Source organism: Phodopus roborovskii, unplaced genomic scaffold, assembly GCF_943737965.1.
Source record: "Phodopus roborovskii unplaced genomic scaffold, PHOROB, whole genome shotgun sequence".
NCBI lineage: Eukaryota > Metazoa > Chordata > Mammalia > Rodentia > Cricetidae > Phodopus > Phodopus roborovskii.
In genome coordinates, this window is record NW_026126511.1 from 2,417,501 (window position 1) to 2,438,932 (window position 21,432).

At 46.8% G+C, this 21,432-nt stretch overlaps 1 protein-coding gene across 1 annotated transcript in view; it reads left to right on the top strand.

Moving 5' to 3' along the window:
* Dock9 (dedicator of cytokinesis 9) overlaps positions 1-21,432 on the top strand; it is a 227,536-nt gene that overhangs the window by 115,741 nt on the left and 90,363 nt on the right. Inside the window, exons 4-9 of the mRNA XM_051195203.1 lie at positions 2,482-2,564; positions 4,321-4,390; positions 6,078-6,173; positions 6,824-6,958; positions 10,989-11,163; positions 13,032-13,099. Coding sequence (XP_051051160.1) covers positions 2,482-2,564; positions 4,321-4,390; positions 6,078-6,173; positions 6,824-6,958; positions 10,989-11,163; positions 13,032-13,099 — 627 coding nt within the window. The remainder of the gene's footprint in view (positions 1-2,481; positions 2,565-4,320; positions 4,391-6,077; positions 6,174-6,823; positions 6,959-10,988; positions 11,164-13,031; positions 13,100-21,432) is intronic.

Here is a 21,432-nt window from a genome sequence, read left to right on the forward strand (position 1 = left end):
GAGTTTTGGGTGTGTAGAGTGGACAGAAATGTCTGCAGAGCTCATTTGTAACTCCCAAATAGCGACTTGTACAGGCACACTCAAGGGTAACTTGTAAAGAGAACCCGGTCATTAGTAGGGTTGGAAATGGTTGACTCCGCAGTGCATTATGGGCTCTTTTGCAGGGTAGGTTCAGGACGGTGATTAGAGCCACGCCTGAGCATCCCTAACCTGTGTGCGATGTGATCACACTCTTTCTTGTTTGGACACACAAATAGTATCCCGAACAAGAGACATCATCACCCACTAGATGGCATGGTTTTGGGTCCCTAAATAGGAGACTATTTAGTTTCTGTAATTTTGTTTCTTGAAATGTTTCTTCCTTTAGAAATGAGTTCGGGGGCCAGCAAGATGGCTCAGTAGGGAAAAATGACTGTCAGCAGAGGTCTGATACCCAGGACCCATGTGTAGAAGGAGAAAGCCCTTCACACATGTGCTCACACACACACACACACACACACACACACACACAGAGTATGTTTATACAGACACAGACTTCCACACACACTAGGTATGTTTATACAGACTTACACACACACACAGTATGTTTATACAGACTTACACACACACACTAGGTATGTTTATACAGAGGTTTTATTAGCACACAGCTGTACCCATCTGTTTACATATTGGGCTGTAGTCATAATAGAACCGACTTGAGCAGAGATAATGTGACCCTGAACGCTCATGGTGTTAGGACTGTCTGGACTTCTACAGAATGTTTGCCGACTTCTGACTTCTGCATGTGGCAAGTGTCACTACGTTCTCCCTGCCCCTTAAAAAAGTTTACCTTGTTTTTGTTTGTTATTTTTTTTAAGGGTAGGGAGAATCCTCGGTTACATTTTTTGAGGTTTTGTTTGTTGTTCTAAAACTGCTCCTATAGGTTGATTTATGTTATGTGAGTGTTTTACCTGCTTGTGTACATTTGTACCATATTCATGCCGGCCTTTGTGGAGGTCAGGGGAGGGGGCTGGATTCCCTGGAACTGGGGTTATGGATGATTGAAAGTCATTGTGTATAGGTGCTAGGAGGTGAGCCCAAATCCCCTGCAAGAACAAGAAGTATTTATAACTCCTGAGCCATGGCTGCAACCCAAGTTATTTTACGTGTATGAGTGTGTGTGTGTGTGTGTGTGTGTGTGTGTGTGTGTGTGTTAGAATGGGCTAGAATGCACTGGTATGTTTCGATTGGACGTGTTTGTAAACGGATTTTTCTTTGGGCCACCGGGTCGCAAAAAAACAACATAGAGACTTACTATAAATTATGAAAGCTTGGCCGATAGCTCAGGCTTGTTTCTAAGTAACTCTTACAACTTAAATTGACCCATTTCTAGTATCTTCTCTCCGCCTTGTGGCTTTATTACCTCATCTCCATAGTGCCCATCCTGCTTGTCCTGTGTCTTCTGGTGCCTCCACCGCCTTCTTCCCAGGACTCTGCCCAGAAATCCCGCCTGGCTACTGGCCATTCAGCTTTTTACTAAACCAATCAGAGTGACACATTTTCACAGTGTACATAAAGCGATTATCCCACTACAACCCAGGTTAAGTAGGTTAGCCAAAGGGGGCTTTTAATTGCTGGACTGCGGTAATCAGCCTGAGGAAAGTCTGGCAAACAGGAACAGCCCTCCGTGTCTTTAGGGACGTTACCCATGGTTTATAAGGAAGAGGAAATGGGGAAGGTCAAAGCCTGCCTGTGCCTCCATGTTCGCTAAGCCCAGGCCTGCTAGTGCCCTCCAGCCTGAGTGCAAAGGCATGTGCATTCGCCACACACAAAGAAATAAATGCAGCTGTCTTAGTACCTTTTCCATTGCTGTGGTAAGACGCCAGGACCAAGGCAGCCTATAGGAGAGTTTACTGGGGGTTGCAGGCCAGAGGGTGAGTCCACGGCCATCGTTGCAGGGAGCACAGCAGACAGACATGGTCGTGAGGCAGGAATTGAGAAGTTACGTCTTCGTTCACAAGCAGGAGCCTGAGTGAGAGGCTTTGGGAATGGTGCCGGCTTCTGGAACCTCAGAAGTGACACACCTCCTCCAACAAGGCCACACCCTCTAACTAGACCACACCTCCTGGTCCTTCCCAAACAGTTCCACGAAGTGGGGCTCAGACATTTGTATGCGTGAACTCTGGGGGAGTTCCCATTCACACCACCGTAGCAACATCAATTTGTTGTTGTTGTTGTTTTCTAAATAAAAACAAACGGTCATAACCCAGGGATAGTAAGTGTCACCTTATAAAAGCTGCTGTCAGGTCACTGGTATTGAACACTTGAACAGTGTCGTGCTTCACTGGTTCAAAGCCCTACACCTCCTGGGAGACTCTGCAGGTAGAATTCTGACAGGAGATGATTGATGGCAGAACTTTGTCTCTAGGGTGCGCCTCCCCAGAAAGTCACCTGACTTTCTGCGTCTCTCTCTCATTTTTCTTTTTTCTGAACCCCCAACAGTGCATCAAAACCTACAACTCTGACTGGCATCTTGTGACGTACAAATATGAAGATTACTCAGGAGAGTTTCGGCAGCTTCCAAGGTGAGTCGTTGGCATGCGTGGGCTTCAGGTTTGTGTGCTCAGGAAGGCGCGCGGCTTCATCTTCACAGTCAGGTTGTGAAAGCACGGACGGCTTCTGTGTGCCTGATGTAGCTTTTGATTGTAGTACCCGATGTCATACTCTGACGGGGTGGGGGTAGGTAGGGGGGGCGGCGTAGTTCTCTTCCGAAATTCCGTTTGGAGAACCAGAAAGTTTCCACTGAGGTAACAAAAAAGATAAGGACTCTGTTATGGAAATAATTGTGCACCGAGGTTTTGTGCTTATTAGGCTGACCACTTTTATTAGCATTTGTTAAACTGTACGAAGTAATGAGTTTCATCATGACATTTCATCCTCGTATAAGGTAGTCTGAGCGCCTCCAACCCTCTTTTACGATGCTCTGCGCCCCTCTACACTGGTCTGCTTCCTCCGTTCACAAGCTCCTTTGACTTTCTTGTGTCCACGTCGTCTTTTTTTTATTGAACATCCTGGATCCTTAATCACATTTCCATTCAAGCCTGCCCCGGGCTTTGAGCATACTCCCCGCGTGTCCACCGCTGTCCACATTCCTGTCTGTCTCGTACATCTTCAGGCTCATTATTTTATGTCATCCATGTTGCCACGATTTCTATGCAGCTGTATAAAATTTAGGCTCCACATATGAGAGAAAGCACGTATTTGTGTTTCCCACGCCGGCCTAATTTCTGTAATGTGACTATTTCCAGTTACATTTCATTTTCTATGCCCGAAAACAGTTTCGTCCTGTGTATCTGTTACACTGTTGACACACATATCAAGGTTTTTTTTCCAGCTTAATTCTTGAGAATAGCGCTCTCTCTCTCTCTCTCTCTCTCTCTCTCTCTCTCTCTCTGAGTCTGTGTGTGTATATGTGTGTGTTTCTTTAAAAGAGTATTTTGAAAAGAAACGTGTGAAGACTGTAGTCTTCACATCGCTGGCAAGGGGAAGTGTAATCGATGCGGGAAACACAGCAGATGGAGACAGGTAGTTTTGAGAGTCACCGTCGCCACTGAAAATCGGGTCTGTTACATCTGTGAGGTTTTGAGCCTTTTGTATTTTTCTCGCTGGGCCTCGATGTTTGTTTTTCCAATGGGTGTGTGTGTGGCCCAGCCACTCCTTAGAGTGTCCAGCCAACTTCCTGATCACCTCCTTTTAAACATCAGAGAGAACACTGCCTGCCAGCGTTATTTTCTCCACATGGATCTTAGCTCTATAGTCCTCAATAGTCGCCCATTGGTCACTTGGGGATTTGGGAATGATTCCCATTTGGTCCAATAAATCTACCTTCCTTGATTGTCTCGCTCAGACTGTCTATATGATGAAAGAAACATGTATTCTGAGTCCATGTATTCCATGTTTAGATTTTAACTGTCAGTTGATTTTTTTGTCCCCCCCCCATGGAGCATTAGCAAGAATTCCTAACTGAATTCTTTGAAACCCCTCATTGATTTATCCCTCATATTTTATATTAAAAATCGTCCCATCTTTTAATGAGTACCCAGTCCCCTTCCATATGTGTAATAGGCCTCATAGCTCTAACAAGCTGTGTCTTCATTTCTACAGTGTGGGCCTCTGGCTGGGGTTCCTTGGCTCACTGAAAAGCAATGGTGTGGATGGTGATATTCTTTACCGTAGACGCAACTGTTGGGCTTGTTCCTGGCTGGTTCCTCTGACGGGTGGGGAAATGGACTCCCCTGATTATGCACTCACACAGCAAGTTTTCTTTCTCGTTTTTTAAAGCAAAGTGGCCAAATTGGATAAACTCCCAGTTCACGTCTACGAAGTTGACGAGGAGGCGGACAAAGATGAGGTAGGGTTCTTGTTCCCTCCTATCTGCCTTCTCACTTGAGACTGATTCCACAGGCTTTGCGGGGAGGTGCCGGCCTTTACCCCAAGCAGGGGTTGGGACGTTTCATGAAGCGAAGGAAGAATTTTTCAAAAATACATTTTTGGGTTGACTTAAGGCCCCTTCCTGCTTTATCTTCACTGCTCAGCATCTCATGTTCCCTGACTTGTGTTTTGTTCTGAGATCACTTGGAAGGCTTGGATCAGGTCTGGCCACATTATTAAAAGATACCAAGACGACTTAGACCTCGGGTTTAGACAGTTTTTCCACGGTGGATGTTTATTTCCCCAGGACTGTTTTAGTGCAGTCTGGCTCCAGTAAGCTCCCTGACTCTTGGAGAAAAGAGTACTTAGAGAAGTATATAAAGAGCTCAGGGCCCTACGAGTGTCCAGCCCGGAGGGGACTCCCACAGAGGCTTAGTACAGACCCTTCTCTGCATCTCTGATCATCTTTTGGTGCCCTCATGAGCTTAGACTCCCTTCCCTTTCCCTTAGCTGTAAACCGAGCACGGCATTAACCATTTGTAGAAGTCAGTATTCGCGGAGCCACTTGTTTTAGGCGTAATTCTCAGAAAAAGCTAACTCCAAGCCCTCACTGGGCAGAGGCAGGGGGATCTCTGTAAGTTAAGGCCAGCCTGATCTACATAACGAGTTCTATGGGCCAGGTCGGGCCACTCAGTGTTTTTTTTTTTAAGTTCTATTATAATGTCAGGAGGACTTAGTGAAGGTGTACATGGACAGGTGCCCAGTAGCTTAGGAAACCCTTGACAACTAAATGATTTCTCAGTTCCAATAATAACAGTGCTGAAACCACAAATGTTTTGAGACAAAGCTGGAGGCCGGCCCTTCCCCGAACTTGTCTGTCTTGTGACAGAGGACATGGCCATTTGTGGTCTGCCTCTGTCTGCTCACGGTGTCTCTCAGGCGCGTCCAGCCTTCGTCATTGCCAAATGATGTCGTCAGCTGCGTAGTCCACACACTGTGCAGTCAAGTCACAGAGGGAAAAAAAAAATGTCAAAAAGTTTCAAGTAACTTCACAGTTCTGTGTTAGACAACGTTGATGTGCATCTATCCATGGCTGCATTGCTAGCTCACACCGGGACGTGCGTGGTGCATGCCTAATAAATTTTTAGTGGCCGCCAGCTCGGTGCTCAACACGCCACACCCAGTCCTCACTGGGCAGGTCGTAGCTCGAGGATGCACCCATGTTCCAGCGCCTGTTTCTCCTTTCCCTACCCTTCCTTTCACATCTCCTTTCTGCATTGCCTTGTATTTCTTATTCTTTATTCACCTTTCCCTGAAGCAAGCCTCTGACCGCAAAGGAGGAGGAGGAGCATAGCTTGAAAACTTTTTGCGTGAAACCGGGTGAGGCAGTATGACTGAGTGATGTGTGTTTTCTGCCGCTCATTCAACCCTCAAAAGCTTTGGCTAGAACTAGCCCAACCTCTAAGGGAGCAGGGTGTCCTGAAATGCAGGTACATTCCTCCTTCGCCGGCAAACGGACTCTAGTGCGACCCCGAAGCACCGGTGTCCCTGATAGAGCCGTAGTTGGCCAACTCGGCACTGGTGGAATGGTTTTCCCGTGCTGAAGCTCACAGACAACAATCTACGCAAGCAGCGGACTGATGTTGTGGTGTTTCCTTCCCTCCTAGGATGCTGCTTCCCTTGGGTCTCAGAAGGGTGGGATTACCAAGCATGGCTGGCTATACAAAGGCAACATGAACAGTGCCATCAGCGTGACCATGAGGGTAAGAGGGCTCTCGCGCTGCCTTTCCTCCACAAAAGGGACATTGTCAGCGCTTTCCTTCTGAAAGACCCGAGTTCAAGTCTCAGGACCCCTGTCGGGCAGCTCACGGCTGCCTGGACCTCCATATCCAGGGCCGTCCCACAACCTCTGGCACATAGTGAGAAAGATTAAAATTAAAAAGAGTAAAAGTAGTTAAGGAAGTTGTGGGGACGCGTAAGGAGAAAAAGAAACTGAGAGGAAGGTGAGGTGCAAACCAGGGAAGGGCTGGCTGCCAGAACGCCCCATGCTCCAAAGTCCTGATGCGGCATGACTGGAAGACATCCCCTGTTGTGTGAGTGAGGGCTCTGGGGACCGAGAGCGCCTCTGTCTCTAAACTGCAACTCCTTTCCCTACTCTTGAGTGGCTGTGTAAAATCTCAAGCTCCGTGGGTGATGGCGAAGCCTTCTCAAGGCAGATAGGCGGGAGGACCTTGAGCCATGGTGGTGGTGGTGGTGGTGGTGGGGTCTTCCTCTAGCCAGTCCAGTTGCCAGCAGCATTGGCTAGAATCCCACCGGGGTTACAGGATCCTGGCTTGTGTTTTCAAGAGTGTTCATGACTTGTCAGCTCCTACTGTCCGTTTAAAAAGAAGCGTTGTCCGGTTTCTGTTTTCAGTCATTCAAGAGGCGTTTTTTCCACCTGATCCAACTCGGTGATGGGTCCTATAATCTAAATTTTTATAAAGACGAAAAGGTCTCCAAGGAACCCAAAGGGTCCATTTTCCTGGATTCCTGCATGGGTGTGATTCAGGTGAGTAGGAAAGAATTCCGTCAAGGTTTGTGGTCTGCAGCAGATTTGGGGAAGCGCTTCCAAACACGGCCGGCATGTTTGGGTGTGATGGCAGGAGAATGAAGGGGCGGTGGGGATTGGGGGATCTTAGGTTCAAGGCCAGCCTGGGCGGTATAGTAAAACCCACCAAACTGGGGCGTTCACTCTCTAATGTGGAGACTCGTTCCCTTTCACAATTCACAGTGTGTAAAAAAAACACAAGCACCCCGCTTGTCAGAATCTGCCCGAGCAGTGGCACAATGAAGGGTGTGAATGTGGTCCTTCTGAGGCCCTAGGACAGAGGTTCTCTGTGGCCGACCGACCAGTGAACAATGTCCCTGTCAGCTAGATAGTGGGAGGGTTCAGCCTCACCAGAGAAGCAGGGGGCACTGGCCAGGAGCTTGATTCTATGAGGAGCTTGTGTAGGAGCGGCTAGCCTGGACACTGCTACAATGTCTGTCTTCCCGCTGTCTTTCATCTTACCCTGTTGCAGAGATTTTCCTATGTGTGCTGTGTGTCTTCACACGGGTTTGGTCGGTAGCTTTACCTCGGCAAGATGGCACAGACCCTGATGGTGTCTCTGTCCAGCCAGGTGCTGAAGTCAGTGTGTGCCTTTATTTTTCTTCTGTTGGGACCACAGGCACCGTGCGCCTACCCTACCTGGGAATAGTGTTTTCGTCGATTTTTGTCCGGTGCTCTGGCGATCATGGCCTCGTCCTTGTTAGAAGTGAAAACTGGCACTCCCGAGTCACAAGTGTGCAGGACACAGACGGAGAGTGGGTAGCAGAAGGGACTAGAGGTGGGGACTGGGACAACCCGGCTGCAAGGGAACCAAAGTAGAGGAATCGTCTGTTACAGCTGATGGCGTAGCGCATCTGGTGAGGAGCATTGCTGGCTTTTGAAAACAGCCAGAGCACAGACGTGTAGTTAGCCCTTGGCATGTTTAATTTTTTGGGGAACCCGTAAGCCACAGGTCAGGACCCCAGACCACTGACAGTGGACATGTGTCTGAGCCCTGGATCTAGGCTGTACCGTGACTTCACTGTCAGCGACAGCCAATGGGCTGGGAGACCCTCTGCAGGCAGCCACCGCCCACCAGGCTGCCAGTGTGAATATCCGTTATATTAAAGCATGTCAAAGTGCGCTGATAGTATTAAGGTGATTCATTAGTGACAGTTTAGTGGCTTCCTGTGTCAGATATCCAAGCTGAAGCTTCATTTGTGTGAAGTTGAAAACTTTGAAGCTGACTTTTTCAGCTGAATTTCCTTGCATGGTGGAAAGCAAAGATATATATATATATACATATACACACACACACACACACACACACACACATATATATATATATATAGTATATATATACATACATACATGAATATATATATATATATATGTATATATATATATATATATATTTTCCCCCCACCAACGTTGTGAAGTAGGACGTTTGTTTGACCAGAGTGTGTAGCTTCGAGTCTGCATCACAGTACACAGGTGCTTGCTGCTGGATCGTTTCCGTCGAGTCACTGGCCTCTTGGGTCTGAGGTCTGACCCCAGTGTCTGTCTGTCCCTTCTGACTCTTTCTGCATATGTATCATCTCCCATTTGCTGAACTACATATGAGTCTTCCAGAGAGTTATTTCCCTTTTACCTTGCCTGTTTGAAGCTGAGTATTAAAGGCTGTAAGTTAAGGCCATTTGTGGTAGAGCACACTTGAAATCGTAGCACTTGGGAGACGGAGGCAAGAAATCCCAGAGTTTGAAGTCTTTCTTGGCTACCTAGGGGGTCTGAGGGCATCCTGGCTTACGGGAGACCCTGTCTCAAACAACAACAACAACAAAGAGACAAAAAGTTGTGATTTAAGTGGTTTTGGAAAAAAAAAAAAAGAAACCTTTAGAATATGTACTTTTAGCTTTTATTTTTGATCATTTATATTTATTGTTCATGATACTGTGTTCATATAAGTATACATTGTATGTTAACACACTATCCTCTCATGCCTCTCCCTCTTCTGGTGGCCCCTCCCCCTTCTGGTAGCCCCACCCCCAAAAGGAGATCTTCATAAAAATATATATAGTATATAAAACACTTCTCTACCCTCTCACGGCCCTCACACACCTCTCTTTTGTCCTATACCCCCTATAAGGAGATATTCATATACATACATACATTTGCTAACACATTTTCCTATCCCTTCGTGCTGCTCCCACACCCCTCTGTTGGCCCCGCCCTCTTTGGATGTTATTAAAAACAATAGCTGATTGCTGCTGTGACTGGAAATGCCTAAGGGGGAAGTCTCCAGGTAGACCCTGAAAGAGAGCTCGAGTCTTAAATACTTAAAGTATGTCAGAGCCACGGGGGTCAGTTAGACTTGTGCTGCAGGTAAAGAAAGGGCCTCAGAAAGGATAACTTAGACTCAAGGCCCAGTGCTTTCTCTTGACTTCTGTCTGTCCGGGGAGTGGGTGGTTCCCCAAATACAAAACTCCTTCGTTTCCAGCTTTCATTCCTTTCGAACCCTACCTCTGCGTTTAAGTGAGACCCAAGGCAGCAATTACTGAGCCTTCAGCCGGCGGTCTGCGCATGGTGCTTTGTGTGGCCTTGCCCAGAGACACTTAGCTTCAGGGTTCTAAACACTGTGATGCAAAAATGGCAGGCCTTGGGTCACCTTGTGCTGGGCGCTACGCCGTGAAGCATCCTTGAACTGCAGACTTCTGGGTGTCGGGGCATCCTGCCTCCTTCAGCCTGTGTGGACTCTGTTCTTCAGAGATGAACTTCTGTGCAATGCGGTTAGCCAGGAGTGTTTGCCTCCGGGATATATTTGTCAGTGTCTGGAGATGTTTTTGAGTCATAGCTGTTTCACTGACACTGTGGAAGGCGGAGGCCAGGATGTCACGAGGCATAGTAGAACACGTAGAATAGCCCCTTGTGAAAAGAATGTTGGACCCGAATGTGAGCAGCACCAAGGGGGGACGGACCTTGGTCTATACTTACTTATCTTCTGTCCCATAATGGGGATGTGAACTGGAGACGGTACATCCCCATGCCTTTAGGATTCATAAATGATGGAAAATTGCAGGGAAATAAGCTAAGCAGACTGGTAGATAGATAGCTGTTAGAAAGGTAATGGTGGAATACAACTTGATTTTGTTGTTGTTGTTGTTAAACTGAATATGACATTTACATGTGAAATGTTATAGATTCAGCTATTTTTCAAATGCCAGTAAGTGCCAGACATTCTGCATGTAACATTAAGTGAAGAGAATGAGCAACCTGTGTCCTTGAGGGTTTTCTGTGCCATTGCAGGGGACAAGTAATACATAAATGGATAGGAAAGGTAATGACACCTAAAAGATGACTCAGTAGGTAAGAGCCCAAGTTTGGTTCCCAGCAGCCATGCCAAGTGGCTTATAGGTGTCCTTAACTCCAGCTCCAGGAGCTCTGATGCCTCTGACCTCCACGGGTACCTGCACTCAGGTGCACATACATACATGCGTGCGCATACGCACATGGAAACATAGTTGAAAATAATAAATGCTAAAATTTAAAGCAAGAAAGCAGCAAAGGCTCTTAATCACTGGGCCACCTCTGGGCCCCAGCACATACTGCTTTAGCAGAGGACCCAGGTTCGATTCCCACCACACATGCGGTGACGCACGGATTGTCTGTAACCCCAGTTCCAGGGATTCTGATGCCCTCTTCTGACCTCCTCCAGGACAGGCCACACACACGCACACACACACACACACACACACACACGGTGCACATTCTAGCACAGACAAAGCACCCACATGTACATAAACTAAAAATAAAGCTTTTAGAAAGATGGGTGATCAGATGGGGAGGTTAAAAGTGGAGGAGGCGGACCGTGGTGGGGTTTGGGGGTTCACGGGGAGGGAGTTTGCAGCTTTGAAGGAGCAGCAGAGTTCCAATAAGATGGCTCCATTAACAACCAGGGCGGATTACCCGGAGCTGCCTGCCAGTGTTGTGTTTCTTTCAACCTTCTCCACCACAGAACAACAGAGTCAGGCGCTTTGCTTTTGAGCTCAAGATGCAGGACAAAAGCAGCTACCTTCTGGCAGCAGACAGTGAGGCGGAGATGGAGGACTGGGTTGCAGTTCTCAACAAGATCCTTCAGCTCAACTTCGAAGCTGCCATGCAAGAAAAGAGAAATGGGGACTCTCATGAAGGTGGGTAGACCCTCAAGAGGCATGGAAGACACGCCCATCAGCAAAGGCTCTTGTCATGCTAGATTCGACTGCCCTGAAGCCAGGCGTGGGGGTTACCTGTAATTCTAGCACGCGGGGAGCAGAGGCAAGAGGCACAGGTTTCGAGGCGGCAGCCAACTGTCTAGGGAGTTGCAGGTCAGTTGGGGTTGCATAGTGAGCCCTGGTCTCAGGAAAAAACGCAAAAGAAAAAGAATCAGTACTTTGTCGGTGTTTGTTTGGAAGGTAAGTAGCATAACAACCATGGTGTGGGGAGGCAGGCCTGGATACGAGTCCCAAGAATGTCGCTTTTTAGTGATGTGGCCTTGGACAAACTACTTAAGTTTTCTGCGTCTTGGTTTCTACTTGAAAATGGAAGTAAGACGTAGGGATGTTGTTGAGTTGGTGGAGTCCTTGCCTGTAAGGCGTACAGGTTTTTCCGCCTGCCGCCGCCCGGTCTTGTCCCGCCGCCACGCCGCCAGCCCCAAATAATACACAGAGACTCTGTATTTGATACAACACTGTTGGCCCGGCTACTTGTTTCTTATCGGTTAGCTCTGTCTTAAGTATTAACCCATTTCTGTTGATCTATGTTTTTCTCTTACCGGGGAGCTGGCAGCATACTGTTTTCTTCAGACCCTCCATCTTGACTCCTCCTTCCTCCTTCCTATTTCCTCCTTGTCTCCTAGTCCCTCCTATCTTCCTTTCCTATTGGCCAACAGTGCTTTATTATTAACCAGTATGAGAAACATATACAGAATGACATCTCCCATCACTTGCCTTTCATGTATGAAGCCTTAGGTTCCCAGCACTGCATAACCCTTGTGTGGTAGTATACATCTGTAATCCTAACATTTAGGAGTTTGAGGCAGGAGGATCAGAAGTTCAAGGTCATCCTTGGCTACATAGTAAGTTCGAGTCTAGCCTGGGCTACCTGATAACCTGTCTTTAAGGAAAAATAAAAGTTGGGTGGGTGGGTAGGGGAGAGCATGATTGAAAAGAATATTTATTACCAGTGGAAGGACTTAGCTTAAGAATGTACCTGTAGCCCCTGGCATGGAATCCATCTCTAAAAGTAAGAAAGTTACTGTTGTTGTTGGTATCACCCTTTGGGATTATGAAGACAAAGTAAAGATAGACAGGAACCTTACTCTAAATTACAGGGAATCAGGTGTGTGTGTGTGTGTGTGTGTGTGTGTGTGTGTTAGATAGATAAATATATAGATAGGGAGAAAGAGAGAGAGAGAGAGAGAGAGCGCTTATTTTATTTTATGTTTAAAGACACGGTTTCTCTATGTAGCCTTGGGCATCCTGGAACTAGCTGTGTAGACCAGGCTGATCTTGAACTCACAAAGATACACCTGCATCTGCCTCTTACGTGCTGGGATTAAAGGTGCATGCCACCACTGCCTGGCTTCAGCTGTGTTTTTGATGTATGTTCTTTAATATTACACAAGCTCATAAATGAAAACTCTGGGTGTATCCCAAATTATCTGAGAATTAGAAAAAGAATCCAAACTACTATTTCCTTGGCCCCACCAAAGCCTCTGATTGGATGTGGCTGTGAACACAGCTGACAGGTTCTGTTGGGGGTGGGCTGTGAAGGATGTTGTGCACCTCTTACTTAAATGCTAGTGTGGAGAAAGTTGAGGATGGGGATCTTAGCTGCACAAGGTCTTGGGTGTTGCCACTCTCCCTACTGGGCTTGGCCATCAATGTCATTCCAAAGCTCTGAGCTGTCTGGAATGTTCTTCCAGACGTGAGAACCCATGCGTTCAGGTTCCTTTGCTTATATTAAACAAGGCAGTTACAACTATGCATGACTCAGTCGGTTGATCTCTTTTGTCATTTAGATGATGAACAAAGCAAACTGGAAGGTTCCGGTTCTGGTTTGGATAGCTACCTGCCTGAACTTGCCAAGGTGAGTACATCCTAATATTCCCACTCTCCACTGAATGCTAAATGTTTCTCATTCCATGGCTCTCTTAAAATAATAACACTGATGGCTTTCTGATTGTCACTGTTGGCTTCCTGACGTGAATGGGGGTGGCGGCGGCAGCATTTACTTTGCACTAGTGACACTTCGGGTCTATTTCCCAGAAAATGCCCTACAAAATATGTTGCTATTTTTAAAACGCCGTCAGCACAAATATTGAGGAAATAACCCAAATACATGCCTATATATACCTAGTATTCTCTCTTACTTGGGCTCCTCCTACTTAAATTATGTTCATTGGACGTGGCTGTAAAGGATGTTGCCCAGCTAACGTAAGTTGATTAGTTAATGTTGCTAGCTCTGTGAAAACTCTATGACCGAAAACAGCCTGGGGAGGAAAGGGTTTATTTCAGCTTCACTCTCCATCACTGAAGGAAGAAGAAGCCAGGGCAGGAGCTCAGTGCAGCAAACTAGAGGCAGGAGCTGAAGCTGAAGCAGGGGCCATGGAAGGGAGCTGCTGACTGGTATTCTCATGGCTTGCTCAGCCTGCTTTCTTACAGCACCCAGGACTGCCATCCTAGGGTGGCACTGTCCATAGTGAGCTGGGCCCTCGCTTGTCAATCAAGAAAATGAACGCAGTCCGGCCCACAGTCCAGCCTGGTTGGGGGCAATGTCTCCACTGAGGCTCCTTTTCAAATGACCTGGTTTGTGTCAAGCAGCCGGCACACTTGGGCACCCGATCTTAAATTAACAGCCACAGTTCCGCCAGAGGATGGTTGTAGTAATTTTCAACTCAAGAGGGACCGCCAAAGTTGCAGAGCGTATTCCTGGGTCACCCAAAACAAACAAAATACAAGGAAACAACAGCAAAGCCAGGCTCTTCGTGAATTTTGCAATTTTGAGAAACCCCAGAGTTACTGGGAAGCTCAAGGAAAAACTAGACCGTGTGGGCACTGCCCAGAGCCCTGTGCTGCCGTATCGCCTCATTAGCATATGCACTTTTTAAAATGTGACCTTAGTGACAGATGGCGGTCCTTTTAACATTGCCTTTGCTCCCATGTTCCTCTCCACAGCCCCCAACACAAGCATTCACTGTGACGCATTATACTTCGATTTTGTTTTGATTAACACGTTTACCGTAAAGACATCGGGTGGCGAGTGTGTGTGTGTGTGTGTGTGTGTGTGTGTGTGTGTGTGTGGTTTTACGGGTGTTCAATAGTCACACATTTAGCCTTGTTTTGGCCAGTCATTTTTATTGTACTGTATAAACACTTTAGCTCGAGCTGTTTGCATTTTTCTTACTCTGAACAATGCTACAATGAATATCCTTGTCCCAGACTCCTGTGAGAGTGTCTGTGCCTGACTCTTTTTAAAGTGTGACTGCCTGTCTGGTGTGTGTGTGTGTGTGTGTGTGTATAATAAAGTGGGTTGGTGGCTGTACACACCCACATGTTAAACACTATAATAGAAACATGGTGTGTCTACATAGAATTGAAAATAGACTGGCTTCCAGCATTGACCTTTTTTCTTAGATGACATGGTTGTTCTCAGATATAAATCTTCCTCCCCAGCTGGGGCTTTATAGAGTATTGTTTTTCTTCAAGACTTAGCTATTTCCACAGAATCTTTTTAGCACCTGCCCATTAAAGCTAACTTTAGAGCTTCCATTGGGACCTATGCCTTAGCCTGGCGGAGTTTTGGCTTCTGTGTTTATTTTCATGCTAGGTGTGTGTGTGTGAGTGTGTGTGTGTGTGTGTGTGAATGTGTGTGTGTTTGAGTGTGAGTGTGTGTATATGTGTGTATGTATGTGTATGTATGTGAGTGTGTGAGAGTGTGTCTGTGTGTGAGTGTGTGTATATGTGTATGTATGGGAGTGTGTGAGTGTGTGTCTGTGTGTGAGTGTGTGCATGTGTGTGTGCGTGTGTGTGTGAGTGTGTGTGTGTGTTGCTGAAACCCAGGGCCTTGTTAGGAAGTGTGGGCATTGGTGGACACCCATACGTGCATCCTGCTCTGTTTCTGGGTGCTCAGGAGCTCCCATCTCACCGTGCTTGGACAAGTTTGATTCTTAGTCTATTGAAGCAGCGTGTTGGTACACTCTGGAAATCAGAAAGGAATGTTGGGTGTACTCGGTGAACAGAATGGTTGCCTACGATGAAGTTCAGGTTGTTTGAGCCTCATGGTAGTTATTTGACATCTGTAATTTTAAGACAGGCATGGCAGCACGCACCGCTGGGGAGGCTGAGACAGGAAGGATGCAAGGTCAAGGTCATCTCAGGTCATAGCAAGCGCCTAGCTTAAGCAAAGCAAAACATAACAAAGCCAGCAAATCTACGTTTCCCGCCATGAAGCTGTGTAAGAATCTCAGTCTTTTCTTCTCCTCCTACCTGGCCATCATAATTTTTCAAGGAAAAGGGGGTTGGGGTGTATTGTCTTTCTCCCAGGGGGCTACCAGGTGGACTATTGAAAGTGTGGCTCTGTCAGTCACCTGTGCATTCTGGTGGCCTACTCAGAGGTGTGACGTGTGAAGGGCCAGGCTTTCAGTGGACACTTGGGCCTGGGTCTGGTCCCGTCATGGTCAGCCTGGCTGTTAGTCCTGCTGGTGAGCCTGGGATGCAGCAGGCAGGTTTGTACTCATTAAGGGAGCGTGGGAACTGCCTAGCAAATGGACATCCTGTTTTCAGGAGAAGTGAGTTCCATGGTTACAGACTCAGATAAAGTGCGTGTGGAATGGGGTCGTGGGGAGGGATGCAGGGAGAGAAGGTCAGAAAAGCAGAAGACGGTTGTAGAGGAAGCTTGGATGGGTAGGGCAAGGGGGAGGTGGCTGGCGGTAAAACCTAGCGGGCAAGCCCCTGAGGATGGCTTCTCTTTGCCTCACTCTTCCTGATGTTCTGGCTTTCGTTTCCCATTGTGACTGAGACTTAGCCAAACAGGATACGTCTGACGGGAAGTTGTTTCATTCTGGAATATCATGGACTTGGATGTTCCTGGAGCATTGACTTGTACTTGAAGTACTGGACATCTTTACTGTTTTCATATCAGGGACATGCCATGTTTACCCCCAAACTTAACATTTTCCTCCTACTGTGTGGCATGGAACCAAACTATTTTTCTTGTAAATGTAACAAAATTCACAGCATCAGTCTTACAACTGCACCTATTTAAAAAGCCTGTATGGACCAGTGAATTGGTTTCGTCTGGGAACTCGGGGTATTCCTTCCTCCTGCTTGCCTTGGTGTTAGGTGGCACTGGAGGGCGTGTATTAAGCTTTCTGTGTAAAGACGATATGAAGAAAACCCTCACACTCTCTTTTAATCTGTTTTCCTTTGGGGTGTGTGTGTGTGTGTGTGTGTGTGTGTGTGTGTGTGTATGTATGCATGTGGATGTGTGGTGTGTGTATATATATGTGTGTGGATGTGGGTGTGTGTGTATGCATATGTATGTGTGTATGTGTGGTGTGTGTGTGGTGTGTGTGTGGTGTGTGTGTATTATGTATGCGTGTGGGTGTGTGGTGTGTGTGTGTGTGTGTCTCTGTGTGTGTGTGTGGTGTGTGTGTATGCATATGTATGCGTGTGGGTGTGTATGTGTGGTGTGTGTGTGGCATGTGTGTGTGTATGTTATATATGCATGTGGTGTGTGTATGTATGTGTGTGTGTGTATGTGTGGTGTGTGTGTGGTGTGTGTGTATTATGTATGCGTGTGGATGTGTGGTGTGGATGTGTGTGGTATATGTGTATGTATGCGTGTGGATGTGTGTGTGTGGTGTGTATGTGTGGTGTGTGTGTGGCATGTGTGTGTGTATGTTATATATGCGTGTGGTGTGTGTATGTATGTGTGTGTGTGGATGTGTGGTGTGTATGTGTGTGGGATATGTGTATGTATGCGTGTGGATGTGTGTGTGTGTGTATGTGTGTGGTGTGTGTATTATGTATGTGTGTGGTGTGTGTATGTGTGTGGTGTGTGTGTGTGCAAACAGTAGCTCATGCTTTGTCACCTTGCATTCTGAAAGAGAGGCAGTGTCATGTGACTCCAGCATGGCTTCTCTCTGATTTCCTTATCATCTTATTTAAGTCAATGGATTTTCCTTTCCAGGTGCTCTTCCATAGTGGAGTGTAGACAGAGCGTGGTGTCTGTATGTTTATAGTCTCTCTGAGACTGCGTAAGGGATAGGGGCCATGCCCAACAGGGCTTGTGGGAACCCGTGCGGTTTCCTGGCCACATTTTTATGAGTTTAAAGCCAAGTCTGTAACAAACACTTCCTTCCCTGAGCCTAAACCAGAAAACCATGCCATTATTACGCCACGGAATTGGCTGTGGTTTGGCAGGCGCTTCCCACTCTAGAATGCTCAAGCCTGCCTTTGTGTCTTGAGGTGAAATGTTAGTCTTTCTGAGTTAAAATTTTTAATTCAATGACTATGTGTTGTGGTAGCCCATTAAATAGAGAAGCAAATGATCTGGGGGCTTGAGAGATGGCTGGGGGTTAAGAGAGCACCGGCTGCTCATCCAGAGGGCCTTGCTTTGATTCCTAGCATCCACACGGTAGCTCACAGCAAACATCTGTCTCTCCAGGTCCAAAGGATCTGATACTGTCTTCTGGCCTTCATGGGTACCAGGCATACACATGGTTCGCAGAAATGTATACAGGCAAACCATAAACAAATTTTAAAGAGTTATATATTCAGACCTCAGGGGATTTTGCTTAATCTGTTTTACCTCACTCTGTCTAAACCGATTTATCAGTCAACACAGTATTTTTTTTCCTGTAATGCACTTTGAAATAAAATAAAATTGGCTGTAGATTTTTCACTTCAAACTTCTCACAGATAAACTTGAGACTCGCCACTGTCTTTTCTGGAAGCTATTGAATATTTGGCGCTTCACTACTGAAGATGAAGGAAGCATGTTGAAGGCATGCCATTTGCGGCTGAGTTTAGCGCTTACTGCGTGAGATGGGGAATGTCTTTGTTTTGGGCTTCTTTGGCTTGTGTGCAGGTAGCAGTGTCTGGGGAGGGCCGCTCTGTTTTGTCTCCTCTCCTCACATTCTTCTCTCTACTGAAAACAGGCCGTGCCATGGTGGAGCAACGCTGTTTGGAGGAAGCCTCTGACAGCCCCACCACGCCCTGACCGACCACAGGCCGTTCTCAGGACAGGGCAACTCCCTGCCACCCTCAAACGTGCTCAATTACGTAGTCTTGGGGTGATTGTTTTAAACAGCCGTATTTTTGTGGGCGCGTAGGCTGTGAAAGCACACATCTTTACTAAACATTGAGTACAGTTTTGTTTTTATGCTTCTAAGTAAAACTACCCGGTGTCGTGTAAAATAAATTTTTTCTTCATGACCCACCCTCACCTTCCTGACAACCCTAATAGTCACTCACTCCAGCTTTTCTCAACAGACTGGGTGCAAAAAAAATGTAGACATACACGTGTGAGGCTTTTCAGTTGTTTCTTAAAAAGAGTCTCGTGTTTTACCTGGCATTTTGGCAGTTTTTACAGATGCCTCTCTGCGTCAGTAGAAGATGTGGTCTCTTTGCAGAATAAGTTTGTAATGGACCACACAAAAGTCAAGGATTTAATGATCCTTAGTAGATATGCATACTTTATTCAGCCGTGTCTTTTGGAGACCTCTTGGTGATTTTTCAGTTTCCAGCTTCTGTAAATTGTATGGTAAGCGTTATGACATGGAATCTGTGAACTGTTGTTTCAGGAGGATGTCCCCCCCAAACTGGGACTTGTAGGTGAAAATGTATTGTGTTTTTGATGTTTTAAATATTGCTAGTTTCTTAGCCTTAAAGAGTCTAACAATTCATATTCCTATTTCCCTGCCTTGGCCCCCCCCCAAATTTTTATACTATTTTATTCTGCTTCAGTATCTGATTTCTGCTCACTGTTCATATTTTTGTGTGTGTGTTTTCATATGTTTGTTTGCTGTTTGGATTTCTATTTCATCTTTGACTTGTCGGTTCATTTTCCTTTTCTTATGAATATTTTCTAAATGACTTTTCCCGTTATTACTCCAAATATTTATTATTTCCCGAGTGAAGCCTTGCCTTGTTCTTATTTCTCAGACCCTGCTTTACTTGGTCCCTTCCGTCACTGTGTAGCGCTTCTCTTCTGTTTGATGCATCATCCTGGGCCTTGGGAGGGATGGGGGAGAATCCAGTCTCGGGGGCTGAAGAGATAGCTCAACAGCTAAGAGCTCTGACTGCTCTCCCAGATGTCCCGGGTTCAATCCCCAGCACCCAAATGTCAGATCACAACTATCTGTAACTCCAGTTCCGGAGGACCTGAACCCATAGCAAAACAGTAATGCACATAAAATAAAGAAATAATAAGATAAATAAGTTTATATAAGTTTAAATAAGACTTGCTTTTTGTCTAGCTCGTGGCACAGCTGGCCATGTGAGGTAGACCGTGGCTTTTACTCTTCATAATCTACATTCTGCCCTGGAAGGACACATTCATAGGGTGTCAGTGCCAAATGGGAAGGCTTCACATCCAATTTGTCTACTAATATTTATTATTCTCTTCTTATGTAAACATCCTTATTTGCTTCCCAGTTCTGCAGAGCTCAGAGTAGTTTTGCTAGCTCCATTACTTTCTTGTTTCCTGACACAGTCAGTCAACTTAGCAATCAGGTCCCAGAAAGTCAACAACCGTTGTAGCCACCATTAAAAGTCAAAGATCACAGCCGGGCTTTGGTGGCGCACACCTTTAATCCCAGCAGAGGAGGTAGATCTCTGAGTTTGAGGCCAGCCTGGTCTACAGACTGAGTTCTAAGATAGCCGGGGTGACACTGAGACACGCTGTCTCAGAAAAACAAACTCTGAAGTCATAGTCTCTGTCTTTGTCAAGGGACTCAATCCAGAATTAGTATACAGTACTGCTCGCCACTCCCTAGGGAAGCACCTGAGCCATCAACAAGATTGTTCTTTGAGCTCAGTTAAGTAGATTCCACTTAGGTGTGTTCTAGTCTGTGTGTGTGGTGTGTGTGTGTGTGTGTGTGTGTGTGTGTGTGTGTGTGTGTGTAAAAGGGAGGTAAAGGGATAGGCAAGATGAAATGAGATGAAGCTCTCTCATAGTCCACATGGGCAGAGCCCATCTCCGCCACAGGGACATGCTCTGCGTGGGAAGCACAAACAGGTGATATGAACAGTGCCCTAACCCATGAGGTCACTCATAGCTGCCAGCAGATAAGCATTGCCGGGTCAAGAGCCTCTGGCACCACCTTGTCATTCTTTTTACGGAGAAATTAAAAGGCCAGGTAGGGAGAGGTGAGTTGGCCTGCAGAGTTAGTTATGAATGTCATTTCGTTTGCAACTCAGTAGGCAGCTGGTTAAGTGTAGTCAGGAGAGATTGAGTCATGGCCAAGGGTCTATGATAACAATGCCATGATGGAAAAGTTAGTAAGAGTCTTAGTTTCTCACTGGGTTAGGTTAGAAACGCATTAGTAGATGTTACTTAGCCATCAGACACGAAGACAGCAGACTCCTTCATGATGGCTGTCACACTGCCCCGTTGTCTAGGGCGGAGACGTGACTCCTGGCTTTGGGGAAAGTAACAGATAAGAAGAGGGCGTTATGGTCAGAACTCCATATTTATCCGTGAAAACGGAGAGTAAATATCCGTGATCGCCAAAAAGAGCGCACCGCGGGCATGACAAATAAGAGGTCAAAGGTGGCTCCATCTCGCCAATGTCGGAGGCCTCTTTCACACTCGCCCCCCCCCCCAAGTCCTGCATCTCCGTCTCCGCCCCGCAACCACGCAACCACGCGTCTCTACTCTTCTGTGGCTTCTCTTCTGCATGCCCCTTCAGTTTGGGAGCCCTGGTGCTCTGCTAAAAGTCACCCCCCCACACACACACACACCCCCCCCCCCGTCTGAGGGGTCACAGCCAGGTCCACCCGCACCTGCGTGCTGTCATTCTTGAGTCTGCCACTCAAGTCCATGGCCATCAGCTGAAAGATCTGGGTTGCAATCCTCACAGGCACAGCTGGGCCCGGCCTTAAGGTTCCAGTGCCGGCTCCTACTGACTTTACAGTAGGCCTCACTGCCCAGGCCTCACACGGTGCATACATCTTGGATGACATGCTACTGACTCCTGGAGTCCAGGCGGGGTAGTCAGATAGCCTGGGTCTGTTACGATCAAGACAAATGACAGAAAAAGGATTTATTCTGAGCTGGGTTATAGTTTTCAGAGAGCATCGTGTTGGGGGGCATGGCATGGCCTGATCCTGGAGCAGGAGCTGAGGCCGGGGGGGGGGGGGGACTTGCTTGGAATAGTGTGGGCTTTGAAATCTCAAAACCCACCCAAGTGACAC